Genomic DNA, 18350 nt, shown 5'->3' on the forward strand with positions numbered 1-18350 from the left:
TAATGCATAACTCTAGCGGTCAAAATGCGAGAGATGTATCTTCTCAACTGTTTTTCATGCATACCAGAGATAGATAGGGTACTACTCTATTATATATATTTTCACACAATCAAACAATTTCATTTTTTATTTATTTCTCACTTATTTCTTTTCTCCCTTCCTTCTTTCCCCCACATTTCTACCCTAGGAAACAAAGCATTAATGCTCAACTTTCTCTATTTCTCTCCGGATCAATTTAAAGTTAATCTAGATTGTTAGAAAAATTACAATACTTATCAACAATTCCAAAAGAATTAGTAAGATAAATCAATTTAAGAAATTAATTTAGTAATCCAATTTATTTAAATAAGTTCTTTAGGTAGTATTTATATAGAGTTTTAAAATTTAAATGAAAGGTAATTTAATTACTTTAATTAAACTTATTTCATTTTAAAATACTTTTTAAATGAAATAATTTAAAATTCTTATATTTTATTTTTTTATTTAAATTAAATAATTCAATTCTACCATATGCATTTTTTTAATGTTTTATTTAAAAAGATGACATTTCAATATTAAATTTCACTAAATGTAAACGTGAGTCAATTTTTCAATAATAAAAATATTAAAAAATAATTGGAAAATGGGAAATTTTTGGCAAAAAAATTCTAAATGATTAACTATACCATTTCTTATGAATAATCAATCAATACAAAACTATGTGCATATATTATTTATTCTTAAAACTGTTTGATTAACCCATTAAAATTGGCTGAGTGACAAGAGAGTGAGTGGTATGTATGAAGTCTTATGACTGATATAGTAGAGATGAGAGAATATAAAGGATTAAAATAACAAAGTGAATGAAAATAAATGAAAAATAAAGTGGAAACAAGTTTGATTGAAGAAAAAAAAAAGACAATGAGAGATAAAAAAAATGAGTAAAATAAGTAGGATTATTTTTATTCTCTTTTCTTCTTATCAAACGATTAAAATAGAATGAGTTTTTCACCAAGAAAAAATAGAATGAGCCCTACCATTTTTAAGATTATTTCTATTCTTTTTTCCACTTACCAAATAACCCAACTTAATTCCATCCTCCGCCACGGAGATTAATTTTTTATTGTACATTAAAAATTATTCGATCGGTGTTTTTAAACCCTAGTTTTCCAATATACAAAATCCAGATAAAATTCCTTTTATTCTACGGAAGAAGACTTGTTTAACGTTCTGAAAATAATGCTTCCTGTATGTGATATGAGTGGCGACATCATCAACCATATCTATACTTTTACAAAGGCACATGGGATGTTTGGTTGTTGCGTAGCCAAGGAGGCATGAAATTAATAACCAAATTCGTCGTTATTTTATCCTATTTTTACCTAAGTTATCCAAATTAATAATCAACAATTATAAGTTCCCCTGATAAATATGTTTCAATGACCTTTGTTCTTGTTCATGGTTGATTACAAGAGTTGATAAACAAGAGGAAGAACGAATGGGTAAAGCTATTGTATCGAGGTACTTCCCAACAAGAAAATCCCTTGAGTTGAGGGATAAGCCACACTGCTTCCAAACCAAAGATTGAATTTGAATATATACCACCGAATCTTCTAATAAGAATTTACCAAGTTAATGCGCGTAGACATCTTAAAAGTTTAGAAAATAAAATGAATCTTACAGCAATTGATGGAGGAAATTAATAATATTAAAATTCAGAATAGGATAGTTTTATTTATTAGATTCCTGAATTAAGAATATGGAGGTGAATGTTATTGTAAGTTGTGCCATTCAGGGCCAGGCGCATGGATTGCACAAGAAAGCTGGCTGAGTGCAAAGGAACTTAAATCTTCAGTGTCAGAACTCAGAAGGCATATATATAAAATATCAATCATCTAGCTGGATACACATTTTCTTAACATGAAGCTGAGTATGACTGTGGCAAGTCCACTAGCTCTATGCTGCTAACAAGTAACAATTCTGCATCTTTGGAGGAGATAGGTTCGTGGACCAGTAGCAAAAGTCATTGACTCATTGCAGTGCCAGTAAGAACATGGAACTCTGGGATTGGTGAGGATTACAAAAAATGATGTGCTAACATCTCATTACTCGGTCACATAACACTACTGCTTAAATCTATGCACACACTAAAGTAAATCAAGACTCAACATTTCATTGAGATAAGTGGAAATGGGATTAGGGTCTAGGGACACATCTGAAAACAAAAAACGATTCATTTTCATGCTTTAGAACACAATTGAAATCTTGAAGATTCATGGGGGGGAAACACAATTTAATCTGCAGGAAACGCCCAAAAGAAGTGAGGAAATTGGAAATTTTTGTCTCCTCAGCTCTATTAGTCCAGGAATCAGGATCAAAGAAGCAATACCTACTGTCAACAAACATGTGAATTCATAAATACATTACTGAATAATGTTCAACATTAATTAGGCTGGTTGAATCATAAGCCTTGTATGGATCCACCCAAAACATCGAGGATTTCCATGTATCAATAACAGTGAATCTGTTTTTTCTTTCCACTTTTGGCTGAATATTCTCCAGCATCTCAATTTTGGTAGTACAATTGTGATCTAATTAATTTCCTACCTTCCAAGCAGAAATGTAACTAAGAAGTGAAAATAACAATAAAGAGTAAAGGAGAAGTATATTTTATTGGCAGCAGGTTTAACCTGAACTGAATACATATCATATATTAAGAAGGATGAACCTTTCCAGAAGAGAGTCCTTTCCAAGCTGATTTCATGGAAGCAGTGGCTGAATTAAGAGCAGCCTCAATATACTTCTTGGAAGCAATAGAGGCACCTTTTTCCATCAAATTTCCCATTTTTCTGGCTCTCTCAGCAGTTTGAACCAAGCCTTCCATTTCATTCTTTGACATCCTCTCTAGCTCCTCTTCAAAGCGTCTAAACTCATCCATGGCACTCTCCATCACTGAGTCAAGGTACTCCTCAGCTTCTTCCATGCCAGCCTCTGCTTCTTCCACCTCTTTCTCTTGCTCAAGCTCAGCTGCTGCCCATGCCTTGTAGGACTCGATCTCGAACAGCTTCATTAGATCTTCGATTGTCGAAGGATCGAAGTTCTTGTCTTGTAGGGCCTGGTCTGAGAGGAAGGTGAATTGGGAGAGCAGAGCTTCCATTTTTCTTTCTGGAGTGAAGAAGCAGATCTAACCGCGTGTGTGTTTTTAGTGCAAGAAAAAAGTGGGTGGGGAATATAGCATATAAAACCATGGTATCTAGCCTTTAAAAGTTAGAATTTCTAGGGCCAGAATTTTCCACAAGGTCACATGCTTCCAAGGGCATGTACAATAGCCAAAACTTAATATAAGTTATTTTGTTTGTCTTAAAACATATTAAATTAATTTAGGTGGTTCTCATAATATTACATTATATTTAAGACACTCATATATACAGTTTTATTTTAATGATAAAAAATACTAAACAATTCATTTTTTTATTTATTTATGTTTTTCTCTTTTCTCTTGGAATTTGGGCTTAAAAATTATTTTTATTCTTGAGAAACTTTGGAGATGCTATACCTATATAAGATAAAAATTAAGATATTTAAGACAAAACTTAAGAAACTTATCGTGTTAACTGGTTTTGCTCCAATGACAAAAAGAAAAACAAAGAATCGTTCCTTATTCTAAGAAACCTATCATGTATTTTTGGCCGAAGATACCTTAACTTCTAAACTTATATCAGACCGTCTCAATCTTTCTTTTTTATCTTTTTTTTCTACCTCTCTTCTTTTCACTCATCCATTCATTCTAACAATAATGGGGTGTAGGGTTTAATTATTTTAATTTTTTTTTTAAATAGGTGGGAAGGATGAGGATCTAGGAGGAAAAAAATACTTGAACATCTAACCTGTTAATTGACACAAGAGAGAGTGATAAAAGAAAAAAAATAGGTATTATAAGTGATATAACATGATAGGAAGAAAAATAAAAAAAATGATGTTAGAAAAGTATTTAAAAATATTAGGTGTTCAAATATGATACCTCCTAAAGAAATGACAAGGAATTGTATAGTTTTATTACAATATTGGATTTATGGGTTCATCAAACTTGTGAATGAAAAGCACAAAACAGAAATCCTCTATTTTATTTGATCAGCTAAACGTTACATGAAGTGGACGTCATTAATTTTGCTGTGAAAAAGGACTTGGAAATGAACCGTTGAAGTTCCTTTTTTTTCTATCTTATCTACAAAAAAGGTAAGGATTAATCGCCCTACTTTCTTTCTCTATGACTCAGATAAGGTTTGGAGGATGCCTTTTCCTATCTACCCCTAGTTGGGGAATCTTAATCATAGTGGGAGAGTGGGACCGTCACTTTGAAATTTTGATGTGTTCTCATTTCTCAAAATTTCTGATCCTTACGGTAAAATAATTCCCTTTATGATGCTAAAATATAATTTAAGTGTGGAAGCTACGGTCGATTATGATGCCTCTTAGCAAAAATGGTCTAAAGTGACAAATGGTATTTGATAAAATATAATAGTTTTATACGAAAATAAAGTTTGGTATAATCCAGAAGGTAAAATCTTTCTTTTTTTTTCCAAAGTAAATAACCGACGACCTTAAAAAGAGAAAGAAGAAAATATTTAAGAAAAATCATTTATTGGGAAGACAAGTGATTTCATAACTCTTATTTAAGACAACAACGATAAGATAAGAGAAGCAATAAATTAAAGCATGGCGAAGGAGATGCAGCTGTTGATCTTTGTGTTTATTCTAATGATAACTTTGAGTTTCATTTTTCCTTTAGATGCTTTTCAGCAGCAGGCAGTGGAATATGGTGCTGCTGGTTTGCAATCGCAAAGTTCATTTCAAACAACAATCTACTTTGGAATGTTGCCTAGGGGACTGGTTCCTCCATCTGGGCCTTCTACACCAATCAACACGAGACTCACCTCTGCTACTGCATGCTTGGCAACTATGAAGTTCAAAGCTACTTTATGCATTGCATTAATTATGTTTTTACTCCTTTTAAATTAGACGGTATATATTTTTAGTTCTCTAAATATAAAAATGCATTTTTTAATCTCTCAAATTTAAAAAATATTCTTCTTGATCCTTGCTTCAGAATTTGAAGAATTAAAAAAATATTTTTTTAATTTGAGGAGAGGATTGAAAAGAATTATTTTAAATTTGAAAGACTAAAAAATATAAATTTTTATTTGGAGACTAAAAGATAAACCATTTATTTTGAGATATTAAAAACATAATTAATCCTTTTTCATTTCAAAATTTTTTGTTTTTTTGGCTTTTTTTTTAAAAAACTTTAGTTGTTTTAGAATTTTTATTATGTATTTTTATAAAAAAAATCAATTATACTTTTATACGTTGTTGATTATTAAGATCATTTTTAGTGGAGTACTAATGCTATTTCTCAGTGGAAATAGTAATGAGATATTGTATAAATGAAGTAATGAGAAATAGTATAGAAAATTTTAAAACAATAACGTGGATAATTTAATCTAAATTTGTACCAATTAAATATTTTTTAATTTGTATATAAAATCCGTAAATAATCAAATTTTTAAAATGGAGAGAATTTTAGGTTGCAGTTGCATAATACTATCCCCTCAAAATATAGTATTTTTCTAAACATTTAAATAATACTCGTAATTTTTCTCTCTATCTCTGTTTTTACTTTTTATCAGATCATATTAATTACTATAATATACTTATATTTGTTTCCCTCTTTTTTCTCTTTTACCAGGTGTTAATTAGCATTTTAGGTGCTAAAAAATCATTTTTCATGTGTAAAACTTATTGTTAACTTGTGATTTCTGACACACTTTTCTAATACATTATTTCCTAAATTGGTTTTAGTCATTGACTTTTAAAATCTCTAGCTTTCATCCTTGCAATTATGAAATATATAAAATTTGATCTCTAGTGTTAATTTTATTAAGTTAACTATTAACGTGTCTAATAAAATATACACAAATAACATAGATAATCTTAAATGTTATAATAATTACATGACATTTCATGTAATACGAAAGTTACATGATAATTTGTGTGAAATGAATAACATAATAGTAATGTGACATTCACATGATTAATATGTAATATTTTTGTAATTAATATTGTCACATCTGATAACTATTGAATTAAAATATATAACTCAAATATAATTAAAATACATAATTTAAAAAGCGACATGCTCATTCTCCTCAAGCACTATACAGTAACTAATAAAATTTATTTTTCAACTGTTTCAAACTAGTCTCATTTTATATTTATTACTCCATCTATTTCATTTTATATGACATTTTTAGAGTGAAAAATATTTTAAATTAGCTCATACAGCCATACTTGTGTGGATAGTAATTTCAATCCTGATTCGCATACTCATATCTACACCTACTACTCATATCTTACCTATGTGTGTAAAGTCAACAATTTAATATAAAAGACCATTTGGTTAAAAAAAAAATCTACAACTAAATTGAAAAACTCACTCTTGACTCATTCAAACATATTCTTATATTATATTGTTAATCTACATGAAAAAAAAAAACAAAGCGTGAATATTTTTTTGTAGATAACCAAATACTATAATATTTATACTCGCACCTATATCCATTAATTTTTACATATAATTCTCCATTTCATCCATCCTCATTTATATAGATATTTACCCTACTTGTTATGGATATTTTTTTGTGAGTACCCGTCGGGTTTGGATAAAATTATGATCCCTAATTATGAGTATCCCTCTTAGAAAAAATGGTCTCAAGTGATAAATGGTATTTGACATACTGTTTTTTTTTTAAGTATCAACTACATCTTCATGTGTCAGTTTGTTGTTATTGTTGTTTTTCCTGTGCATCGATTAGTTTGTCAAAATTTTAGTTGTAGAATTGTCATTCGAAAACCCCTTTTCTCCTCTTAATTAATTTGGTGTAACTAATTTTGAAGCAGAAGATGAAAATACTCAAAGAAACCCAAAATTCTTCAAAATCAGAAAATAGAGATTTTAGGTTGCAATAAATGCTTCAATCTATACCTGTTTTATCTTATATATATATATATATATATATATATATATATATATATATATATATATATATCTTAAAAACAAAATTCTTCATCAAAAAGATCTGAAAAGATTATAATGTTAGAAATATTATTTTAAAGAAGATGAAAAAGAATATTGTGTCGTAATAATAGTTAGTCTTAGAAATAAATTTCAGCGAACCTCTAGTCTAATAAGTATTCCATACTTGTATTGAAAATAAGTGTACAGTTCACCATAAAAATATGTATATGAATTCTTGGCAACAAAAAAATTGGGGAAAAGAAAATGGTGTCCTAATTTAAGAAAGAAAATGTTTTGGGAGCGAGAGAGTATTCATAGAAATGAATCAGTTAATATTTAAAATTAATTATTGATGATTAGATAAAAATATATAATAGGTTTATATGAAAATGATTATGACATAATTTTCAAATGATTTTTGGTGAAAATTATGCCATCATAAAATTTTTGGTGATAGTATATATATATATATTTTACTCACTTAAACTTTTATGTACCAAAAGAAAAAAAGTATTTATGATACAATTCATATCATTTATTGGGGAAGAAAAAAGTGGTTTCATAACTCTTATTTAAGACACGATAATTAAAGCATGGCGTTACTCTTAATTAAGGCTAATGAAGTTCTAGTTGATTCCATTTGCTAACATCACTATTAATAGTGGTCTTGGGGTCTTCGATGTTGCTTTTCTTCAGAGGTTTTTAGTTGTCTTAATATATTTCATTCACAAAAATAGTAAATAAATTAAAACATGGGGAAGGAGATGCAACAGTTGATCTGTGCGTTTGTGCTAATAACTTTGAGTTTCATGATGTTTTCTGCAGAGGCCAGAAACCTACATGCTTTTCAGCAACAGGCAATGGAAGAACCTAGTGCCGCTGGTTTGCAGTTGCAAAGTTTATTATTTGAATCAACAATCGGCTTTGGGATGTTGCCTAGGGGAGCAATTCCCCCATCTGGGCCTTCTACACCAACTCACTCCTACTGCTGCTGCTACTACTACAGCTGGTCGCTAAATCATGCATCCAATTGCAACTATCAACTTCAAAGCTACCTCCGATCCGTTTCAAAATTTATGTATTTTTATTTTAAAACTTTGGTTGTTTTAGAATTAGGATTTCCAATCTCAGGTAAGATCGGTTCAGATCATGAAATCCTTTTTTGTCGGATAGGAGGACTGTTTCAAAAAATGTACTTCTAAGTAATTGCTCCATAGATCCTATATCTATCTATATGAAGAAGAAATCATGTGACCGAGGAATTCTTATTTGTACAAATGGTACTTCGAATTTGGAACGAGTATGAAGAAATTAATGATACTTTTTTATCTTTTGAGTTGTTCTGCTGGATCGATCGCTCAAGATCTTTGATCTCTATCCGGACCTGATGAAAAAAATGAAATCACATCTTATAGACTCGTTGAGAATAATTCTAATCTAGTTCATGTACTATATATTATTATATGTAGTAGTTAACTATTTAAAACTGTTTTTTAATGAAGTATTAATGACTTTTAATTTTTACAAGGTATTTATTGTGAAGCATTATTAATGCTTTTTCTTAGTAGAAATAATAGTATAGAATTTTTTTCATATAAATATAAATGAAGTAGTTGAAAATAATATAAAAAATAATAATAAATGAGGGTAATTTTGTACTAGTATAAATTAATTAAATATTTCTCAATTAAATAATCAAAGTTTTGAAATGGAGAGAGTACTAAGTTGCATGATATTGATCCCTCAAAATAAAGAACGACTACTCGATTTTCTTCTCTCTCGTATATAAGTGTAAGAGCAATGATATTTTAGCATCCCATTTTTTCAAGTACCTAATTATACTTGTTCTTTTTCTTCGTCTCTATATATCAAAAGTTATTTAAATTAAAAATGCATAATTTTTTTTGTTAATATCTTTACATCTAAGAAAAATACAAAGTATTATGTTATTGCGATAACTGAAAGAAGGATAAAACGAAATGGAAAAGTAAAAAAAGAAAAAGCTATTAAATGTTACTACGTTGTTTGCCACATCAGAAGAACCTCAAATCGATAGAACGAGAGAGAGAGATTGATTTAACAAACAGTGTGTGTGTGTGCGTGCGTGTATGGAGAAGAGAGTTATGTCAATGTCAATTGTCTTCCTCTGCTGCTTGTTCTTGTTCTTCTTCTCAACCTCTGGGGCTCTCTGGGTCACCGTACCACCTTTCAGCACCAAGTGCGTTTCCGAAGAAATCCACAACAACGTCGTCGTTTTGGGCGATTACGCTGTCGTCGACACTGGGAATGATCATTCCAACAACTCCACCATTTCCGTCAAGGTTTCGTTTCCTTTCCTGCCTCCTCGGATCTCTCTTCAAATTCAACACATTCATATCCATTCATTATTGTTTCGGCCTGAATGCATGCATGCATGCTTTTATGATATCATGAATGTAATCTAATTTAATTGCTTTACTAAATAAATAAGTCTGCGTGAGATGCTGGTGCATCATGATCTCAATTTTATATATGATTCATTCATGCTCACCTTGTGTTAATCTACGTACGTCAAGATTAGAGAGGAAGAGACAGATAACCAAGAGAAATATACATGTAACAAGTAATATAAGGTGTAGTATCTACATATATATCATTATTCTTTAATGTGGATTGAGCAAAAACCTTGACACATTCTTAGAAGGAAAATGGTGCATGACAACTATGTCATCCTATTTTTACACTTTTAGAGAGATAGAAACATGATCCGATAAGAAAAAGGATAGAGAAAAAAAAATTAAGAGTGTCAATTAGGCATACATACTTTGCAGATGTTCATGTATTATTATTCATACTCATGTAGTAGTAGTGATACCTGATTTTCTTACATCCAAATAGTGCAAATATTCTATCTCATTTTTCTTTATCTTTCTCTTATGATCACATTGCCTAACCAATCATATCAATTACTTGTCACTATTCTTTTCTCATCTCGGGTATCCCGTTGGTTGTCCAAGGATTTTTTTCCCCTATAGTAATCTGTTTTCATCAGGTCACATCACCGTACGGAAACAATCTTCATCATATGGAGAACATATCAATTGGTAATTTCGCCTTCACAACTCGAGAGAGTGGAAACTACCTAGCATGCTTCTGGGTGGGTCATAGTGAACGAGCTGGTGGAGACGTTAGTGTGAACCTTGATTGGAAAACTGGAATTGCAGCCAAGGATTGGGATTCAGTTGCTAAAAAAGAAAAGATTGAGGTAATTAAACATTTCGTCGGTATTATTAATCTATTGATATGCCTGATGTTTTCATCTAGAATTTTTTTAGTTCTACCTCACAAAAGCTGTATACTATAACAGATACTTGAAAGACCTATTGATTATTATAGAATGAGTCTCAGTGCTGTTTTTATAAAGAATTCCATGATTTGTAATTTAGTACTTCCTTGAATTGAAGTCTACCTCTCTTCTTTCATTAACTTTATAATCCTCAATTTTGCTGACATCTTCCTCCACATATGATTGATGGCTAGGGAGTAGAGCTTCAGTTGAGAAAGCTAGAAGGATCAGTTGAGGCTGTCCACGAGAATTTGATCTATCTGAGGGGCAGGTAATTTTTATCATGTCAGCACCCTCTTCCCCGAAATAAAATTTGTTACAATTCTGATGTATTATTTTGTTTTTTGTGTGTTTTTGGGATATTTACTCAGGGAAGCAGTGGTAAGGAACGTGAGTGAATCAACCAATGCCAGAGTGGTGTGGTCTAGTTTTATGTCCTTGGGTGTGTGCATTGCAGTTTCAGTTCTGCAGTTGTGGCATTTGAAGCGATACTTCCACAAGAAAAAGCTTATCTAGATGGTGCTAGTGTTGATTTAATTTTAAAGTAGGAATTTTATAACTTAGGCATTTTTATGAGCTTTGCGTTCTTAGTAAGGAATTATATTTGGATTCATAAAGATAATTTTATTCCAAAGCATTCGTTGACCGTAGTCAACATTTTAAGGAATTGATCTTTCATCCTAGATTTTGCCTTCAACTTGATCCAAAAACAAACGAACGCCTTGAACATTATTAAAGTTTGAATCTGAACCAGACAAAATTTTGAATTGAACAAGTATCCTTATGGCGATAGCCTTATTAATTGATATTGATACTATAATCCATATAAGCAATGAGAACAAAACCACTGTCTCTTTCCTCATAAATTTGGCGTCGTGTCAGCGTTTACACCATTGGTTAAATGCCCTTTTTGCTTTCATAAATTAAAATGATTTAATTCTGATTCCCTTCGTGCGTAATATATATATACATCATTACATTGATAAAAAAAAAAACACTGTACATCATTATTGTTGAATGACGTTTTACTAAATCATTAAGAATTTAATTATCATAGCAATTATGTAAATCTTTTAATGATGCAATTATTCAACATAAATAATTAATATACTGAAATTAAAATTAAATCATTGAATAATATTTAAATTAAATTCTTAACAGAAATAATTATTGATTAAATTTTACTTATTTTTCAAATAAATTTTAAATTAATCAGATTTTTTTCTTCTAATGAATTAGAAGATTAAAGCTAAAAAAATAATCATAATATCAATTAAATTACATCAACTTTTTTTGGTGTACAAATTCATTGCATCAAATTTAAATTCAACTTATCTTAAAGGAAAAGTTATAGACATTGGCAAACCATTATTGGCTAAAAGGGACATTATCAATTTTTAAATTACATTGAAAACAAGAAATTAGCTCCTCAAAATTGAGACACGATCAACTCAGCAGTCCTGTATCAATGAATAATCGCCTTTTCTAAGCTTTATTCTATTCGAACTATTCCATGGTTCATGTATCTCAACCGGCAAATCTCATCAAAAAAATCATCAGCGCTGCTATGGGAGCTCTTCATCTGAAGAATCTTGATAACCATAGTCCTTAGATTTTTGCCATACTTCAACAAGGATTCAAGAGTACTCATTTTTTGTTCGGCATTTAGTGGTGATCTCACTGTGATCACAACCTCCTCCAAACATGGAATTAAAAATCCTGGATCCACCTGCAAATGAACATCATCATTAGATAAGATTTCATAGAACAACCTAAATCAGATTTATAACATAAAAATGTTATTGTGAATTTACATGTTTCAGGCTGTTCCTCTGGCAAAGTGCTGCAAACATGGCTCCATGAATGTCAAACTTGCGCAGTTTGGGATGGTTGTTGAAAAAATCAACAAAATCAATCTCTGGAAAGGGTTGAAGAGCCTCATAGTCCCCAGTGAATTCCACCTTCATATAAATATGCTTCACCTCACTTGCCATTTTCAGCATTTTGCATATTGCATCCCAGCACCACTGGACCCCCCTCATAGTCAGGAACTCCAGAGCTGGAAGGTTTCCGAAATCCACCATATATACTCTCCCTGGAAGCAATTAACATGAAAGGAGAGAAAATTAGGCTCACTAAACCAAAAAGAAAATTACATTGTAGAGTACTTGGGAACAAAAAAAAAGGCCAATGAATAATAACAAGTTCAAGAATGACTTTAAAATTTAATTACCTGCGCTATTGGATATTGAAAGATTCCTCAAATGCTGGGTTTCAGGAACCCTAATCCAACTACAGCCTTGTACCTCAAGGGATTCAATTTTCGGGGAGGATAGCGTAAGTGAACAGTTCCCCAGACCATAAAAATCCAGCTTACACTGCTCTAAATAGGGAAGGTCAATTGAGATTGATCCTACCCCTTCACATCCAAGCAGTTTCAACCTTCTCAGATATGGACATGACTGAAACACCACAGTCAATACAGGTTCTTCCAATCTTGCACCAACTATTTCAAGGGTTCTAAGATTTTGGAAGACATCCCATTTTGGGGAATGCATCATTAAGACACCCCATAGTTTTAGAGATTCCAAATTCCTTGCTGCACCAATGCAATCCAATTTTGAAGGGCTTTCATGGGAGGCTTGGTTGTCAGCAAGATTGTCCATTCGAAGCTCAAGCTGAGAAAGAGACATACCAACAAGTGATAGCCACGAAGCAAGGCCGGAAGGGGAGAAGGGGCCGTATACAACTAGCTCTTCTAATCGCACAACCATTGATACCATTCTTTTCACTATGTCGTCCGGACTTTCACGGAGAGAAGGGTTATCAAACGAGTTGCGAGGGAAGTAGAGAGTTCTGATGTAAGCCATTGAGTCCTTCCATCGCTTAGAAACACAATTGCAAGCTGCCACATCGCGAGCGTTATTGATACGGGACAAGATGTATTGAAGAATGGCATCAGGGAGAGGATCCATTTCTGAGGACAAAAATCAAAATAGATAACTGTCAGTATGTAGACAGATTCAAGAGTAAAGATCATCATTCTCATCAAGCAATATGAATGGAGAGATGAAATCATACAGAACATGATAAAGACTACGTAAAACTCAAGCACAAGTATTAGAAGAATATATACAACTCAAGTTATTTTAATCTCAGAATCTGATTGAAGCATTTTCATCCTCAGAACTATCATTTCTATCACAACTCCTTTGAGCTAGCTCAGAAATCCCAATTCTTTGAAAACTTAAAAAGTAAATTGTTAAACTGCTTACTTGGCTGTTAACAACAAAATTGAACACTAGCTATGCACACAGGGAGACAACATATTCAAAAACTCAGTGTGGTACAGTGGGATGCATAAGGAGAAAACCCAGAAGGGCAAAGGTGGAAAATTCTGCTTCTATGGCAACACATTGGATCAAAATTTCAGACAGGAACAAAACCAAATCTTGTAAAATTGGATGGAAAAACTCATTCATATGTACAAGGCTAGAACCTAGTCACGCATCAAACCCAGAAAAATAAAACATGGGATATAAATGCTTTATTTTTTTCTTTATTAAATCCATCCAGCAAGACAGAAGCAAAAAAAAAAGGGTGAGAGAGAGCTTACAGAGTATGAAATCAGAATAGAATGAAGATCTGAGGTTGGGGGCTTGGATGCCGGATCTCTCTAGGGATTGGTCGAGAGAGAGATAGAGACAGAGAGATTTGATTTGAGGGTTTTGGTGTGTTGGGTTTGAGAATTTATATGGGAAATGTATGTATTTGTCTTATAATTTAAAATTTTTGGGGAAGGAGGGTGGAATGAAAATTAGCCCGCCTTTTCTTTTAGGTTTTTCAAATTTTTTGACCGTTCAAAGTTCAAACAGATTCCACGCGACTATGCCAGGGCATAATTAATAAACATATAAATAAATAAATAGTTAAATACCTAATAATTAAATAGCTCCTGCTGGTTAATTTTTCCTGAAAGCTCACATGATTTGTCCTTTCATGATACATAGGTTTTTTTTTCCTCGCCTATCCTTTTTGAGAGAGAATTTTGTTTGAGTTATGATTAAATATAACATTATTTTCAAGTAAAAATTTGAAATTTACTACATTTTAAAAAATGTTTTTTTTGTTATACCAAATTTTGTTTTTTAAGTTTCTATGGAGTTTTTTAAAAAAAAAATCATGATTTTGCAAGGCTTTTCCTTAGATTTTACACGAGTGGAAGGTTTTTGGATATATAAATGATTTAAAAAATATATACTCCAACTTGTTCTCTCTTGATCATAAAATCAATTTGTTCTCTCTTGAAATTTTTTAAAGTTTGAATTGCGAGGTGACATCTCACGGGTGCACTTCAGAGTAATCTCTCTTCTAAATCATTTCCACACACACACAAAATAATGACTAGGCTAGCAAGTGACATAAATAATGTGATTAATTTAGGGAAATACTTGAACTCAAATATTAAGCATCTAGGGGTGTGCAAACTGGAAAATGAAAAGGGAGAAGTTGAGTGCCTAAAAAAATGAAAAGAGATATTTTCTCTTATTTGATTGGACAGAAAAATAAGTAGGGGAAAAAATATGATAAGACTTACATAATCTTTCTCCTCTTTGAAAAGAATAATAAACTATAATATATAATATGAGATATCATACATATACAACAATTTACACAATATATTTTTTTTTGTCTCTATCTCTCGTCACAATCTTATTATTTAATATTACATTTCGAATTCAAATTCCTCTCTCTTTTTTATGTTTCTTTCTCTTGGTTGTACACTTTGCTTTAAAAAAAAATTGTGATAACAATTTATTATACAAGTATCATTTCTCTATAAATATTGGATCTAATTCAATTAAGTGAATAAGTACTCTCAGTTATTGATAAAGAAATTTACAGTCAATATTAGGTACATATATATATATAACAAACTCATAAATGTATTGAAATATTAATATTGATGGTTGATTTTTTATTTTAATGACCTAACTTTTTTAGAGGAGATAAATTTAATTACAGATTTCGGGGGGTGGGGGAGTAGAACTCATTACAGAGCTTAAGACTATACTATTTCAGTTTATCTATTGTACTGGAAGAACAGTTCCAAAATGCTTAAAGTCAGCTTGAATAGAGGTGCAGTGCTAGTATAAGCTCCAACATGTATTTTCAGTAAGCTAAGACGGTAGTTTGAATCCCTTTAGAGGAAGAAAACAAGTACTGCATTGCAATGCTGACAATGTCATCATTCAGGAACTCTGTAAGATGGATCCACCATTTTCAGGATGAACAAGTTTCCTTTATCACCTCTTGATACCCTGTTAGATTATTACAACAAAGAATGACAACGAGTATTTGATATCTATACCAGATGATGGGAAAACGATTACGATGGAGAGATAAGGTATGCAAGGTCCAATGAGTCCATAAACATCTTTCTCCAAAAAGAATAAACATGAATCTAACTAGAATGCTCTCTACATGTAATCTGGCTGGTAACTCACCGCAGTTCTTCGTCCAAATATGTTATTTCCAGTTCCCCACGAGCTCTTCCAGGGGCTTTAATAGGTATCTGCATGTGTACATTATGATGGAATAGATCATGCTCACAAGCTATTATTCAACAAGTGCAGAGACATACTTACGCATTGCTCATTAGTTCTTAAGCAGTTCCAAATTGCAGGTATAGGATAGTGACTATGACTAATGTAATGTGTATGGACTAGTTTGTTGGAGCCTGTTAGATCATTAGAATTTGAAAGAAATCTCTACAGAATTTGCAAATACTTTTTTCACTTCTAAAGGTTCTTAAGCCAATGTCAGCTAGCACATTACAAAATAGAATTGCAATGATAGCTATTGAGACTCCGAATACTTACAATGCCTCCAATTTTGAAAGTATCAAATTTTACAGCCACTTTCCTTGGATTTAAAGGTGTTAAATCTGCTGTCACCTACACAATATTGATTTTTGTTTACATAAGCAAATGTTTGAGTGAGAATGAATTAATGGTGAAAAGTTGTCTCAATTTCACTAGTATTACCTGGTTGAAGAATGGCCAAGATTCCATATTTTGGGCCCTTAGAGTATCGACATTGATTGCTTGATAATTTGCAACTGATCTCAACAACTTTGGTCTCTGTCATTGCATTATTGAAAAAGTTAGCAGGCAAAAAATGGTAGATGGCAAGGTGGAGAAGAGTTGTTTTTTTAATCTATTAGAGAATCATTTAATCTTGCAAAATGAAAAGGGAACAACAGAAGCAAAATAGATATTTTGGAATTTAGTGAAAGCTTGTTAAAATATGGGTCATGTATCGCACAAGAAATAGTACTGTGGATTTCATTATGAGTAAAACAAAAGCGAAGCTAGTTTTGATACTAATGTGCTAGATAACTAGTAAATGACTGAATACATGTAATCGTATTGATTTTATATTTTCCTTTTCTGCAAAGATTTGCACACGGATGACAATTCTATGATCTAAACTCTAGACAAAGTGAAAGATCAGGTAACATTGTTACTTGAGGCGGGGAGCTATAATGGCAACTTCTTGAAAATTCTACCTAAGAGTTAGAGCTTATTCTATTAACGGAATTCAATGTGCATTCGGTGGAAATGAATTTTTGCAAGAAAAAAGCATGTAAACACAGAATAGAAGGAAAGAACCTGCTGCAACATGCTTGCAAACATTAGATGCATCAAATCATAATATCTAACTAAACATATCTTAGTCCTTGGATGGTTTATTAGCTGAATATAAAATATAAATGTGATGAACTACAGTAAGGGGAAAAGAATTGTTTACCTTGGTTTGCAAGATTGACTGCGAGGTAGTGTATATAAGCTCCCATTTTCCATCGAGTAGGTTAGTTTTGAGGGGCTCCTTTATTGGAGTAACTGCCTCAAGTTCCCGCGCAATCTATTAAGAAATGAGTTCCACGAATCAAGAATAAAAATGCAAATGAAGTTGAGAAATTTTTGTTGGAAGAAATTAGCATGCAAGACAACATATATTGAGTAGATCTTTGAGAATGGATAGAAGACAACCAATATTGTTCAAAATTGGAGTTTCACAAACTAGACTAGTGTAGAGCTTCTTTCTTCTTTTTTTATGGTAGGAATCAAAGATAATGTTAAGGATTCACAATAACTCTAGCATTCTGCTGAACCAATTGAGTTAGACCCCTGACAAAGTAATTAACACTAATTAGCTTTCATTCATTGTAGACATGCAATTGAGCTGACCTGATCAATTGTTTGCTGGTCTTGGGGAGTGGCATCAGCCCCTCGATCAAGCGGTGCAATGGCCTCAAGCATTTCTTCCTTGATGATCTTAGCATCTTTGCCTTTCTTCAAGAAGGAAGTGAAAAATGAAACTTTTGCTCTCCATTTGTGATTGTGAGAGACATGAACGTGATGATGGGTGGAGGGTCTAATATTAATTGGGAAGTGAGAAGAAGAAAGTGAAAGTGGCTGTGCATGGAAATGGAAATGGAAATGGGGTACTGAACATGTGGCGTTCACAGCTGAAATGAGGAAGGGAGAGGATAAGGCCATGCCTTATGTTAGTTATGCCCTTCTTCTTTATTAGCCACAACTCATACAACTCATAACATATTGCCTTTCCTATCATAAAAATAACATATTGCGTGGAAATTTGTCAACACTTCACACCATCAATAAAAGATACCCTCCACCCGAAGACAATTTAGCAACTTTAACACATTTTCAAATACTTTTATTATTATTTACTAAAATTTATAAATTTTCAAAGATTTTACTCTTTATTTAACGAAACTTTCTTCTAATTTTATAATTTTCAACAAATTTTAATTAATATATATATATATATATATATTTTCTTCTTAAAAATAACTTGTTTCAAAATATCTAATAAAAGGAAAAATTAACTTCTATAAATAAAAATTTAAATGTGGATGGTTCGAATCTACGGTGCCATGTC

General features: G+C 31.7%; 4 protein-coding genes across 4 annotated transcripts; 1 reads left to right on the top strand and 3 right to left on the bottom strand.

Moving 5' to 3' along the window:
- Positions 1-2369: 2369 nt before the first annotated feature.
- On the bottom strand, positions 2370-3215 carry LOC114388677. Its single transcript, XM_028349294.1, has one exon. It carries the CDS (start codon positions 3134-3136, stop codon positions 2693-2695), a length of 444 nt encoding a protein of 147 aa, XP_028205095.1. The 5' UTR covers positions 3137-3215; the 3' UTR covers positions 2370-2692.
- Positions 3216-9125: 5910 nt separating this feature from the next.
- Positions 9126-11022, top strand: LOC114386557 (transmembrane emp24 domain-containing protein p24delta3-like). The gene is made up of 4 exons (XM_028346584.1): positions 9126-9375; positions 10086-10298; positions 10574-10650; positions 10751-11022. The coding sequence occupies exons 1-4, from the start codon at positions 9163-9165 to the stop codon at positions 10893-10895; spliced, it is 648 nt and encodes a 215-aa protein (XP_028202385.1). The 5' UTR covers positions 9126-9162; the 3' UTR covers positions 10896-11022.
- Positions 11023-11637: 615 nt separating this feature from the next.
- Positions 11638-14198, bottom strand: LOC114387266 (F-box protein At1g10780-like). Its single transcript, XM_028347417.1, has 4 exons — positions 13996-14198; positions 12613-13356; positions 12194-12474; positions 11638-12108 (listed from the first exon to the last, which is right to left on the bottom strand). The coding sequence occupies exons 2-4, from the start codon at positions 13352-13354 to the stop codon at positions 11872-11874; spliced, it is 1260 nt and encodes a 419-aa protein (XP_028203218.1). The 5' UTR covers positions 13355-13356; positions 13996-14198; the 3' UTR covers positions 11638-11871.
- A 1042-nt stretch (positions 14199-15240) lies between these two features.
- On the bottom strand, positions 15241-17995 carry LOC114386788 (probable plastid-lipid-associated protein 4, chloroplastic). The gene is made up of 6 exons (XM_028346833.1): positions 17633-17995; positions 17193-17306; positions 16427-16522; positions 16262-16336; positions 15887-15954; positions 15241-15700 (listed from the first exon to the last, which is right to left on the bottom strand). The coding sequence occupies exons 1-6, from the start codon at positions 17942-17944 to the stop codon at positions 15628-15630; spliced, it is 738 nt and encodes a 245-aa protein (XP_028202634.1). The 5' UTR covers positions 17945-17995; the 3' UTR covers positions 15241-15627.
- Positions 17996-18350: the final 355 nt, after the last annotated feature.

The sequence above is a fragment of the Glycine soja genome, chromosome 15 (genome assembly GCF_004193775.1).
Source record: "Glycine soja cultivar W05 chromosome 15, ASM419377v2, whole genome shotgun sequence".
Lineage (NCBI taxonomy): Eukaryota > Viridiplantae > Streptophyta > Magnoliopsida > Fabales > Fabaceae > Glycine > Glycine soja.

What these genes read in the sequence shown, in the direction of transcription:
- LOC114387266 (XM_028347417.1), bottom strand. Translation starts at nt 13,354, where the DNA reads ATGGATCCTCTCCCTGATGCCATTCTTCAATACATCTTGTCCCGTATC. An exon ending in TTCAATATCCAATAGCGCAG is followed by an intron (nt 12,475 to 12,612) that starts GTAATTAAATTT and finishes AATTGCTTCCAG; the next exon opens with GGAGAGTATATATGGTGGAT. An exon ending in AGAGGAACAGCCTGAAACAT is followed by an intron (nt 12,109 to 12,193) that starts GTAAATTCACAA and finishes GTTCATTTGCAG; the next exon opens with GTGGATCCAGGATTTTTAAT.
- LOC114386788 (XM_028346833.1), bottom strand. Translation starts at nt 17,944, where the DNA reads ATGGCCTTATCCTCTCCCTTCCTCATTTCAGCTGTGAACGCCACATGT. An exon ending in ACCAGCAAACAATTGATCAG is followed by an intron (nt 17,307 to 17,632) that starts GTCAGCTCAATT and finishes ATTTCTTAATAG; the next exon opens with ATTGCGCGGGAACTTGAGGC. An exon ending in AGTCAATCTTGCAAACCAAG is followed by an intron (nt 16,523 to 17,192) that starts GTAAACAATTCT and finishes ATGCAATGACAG; the next exon opens with AGACCAAAGTTGTTGAGATC.
- LOC114388677 (XM_028349294.1), bottom strand. Translation starts at nt 3,136, where the DNA reads ATGGAAGCTCTGCTCTCCCAATTCACCTTCCTCTCAGACCAGGCCCTA.
- LOC114386557 (XM_028346584.1), top strand. Translation starts at nt 9,163, where the DNA reads ATGGAGAAGAGAGTTATGTCAATGTCAATTGTCTTCCTCTGCTGCTTG. An exon ending in ACTCCACCATTTCCGTCAAG is followed by an intron (nt 9,376 to 10,085) that starts GTTTCGTTTCCT and finishes TGTTTTCATCAG; the next exon opens with GTCACATCACCGTACGGAAA. An exon ending in TTGATCTATCTGAGGGGCAG is followed by an intron (nt 10,651 to 10,750) that starts GTAATTTTTATC and finishes ATATTTACTCAG; the next exon opens with GGAAGCAGTGGTAAGGAACG.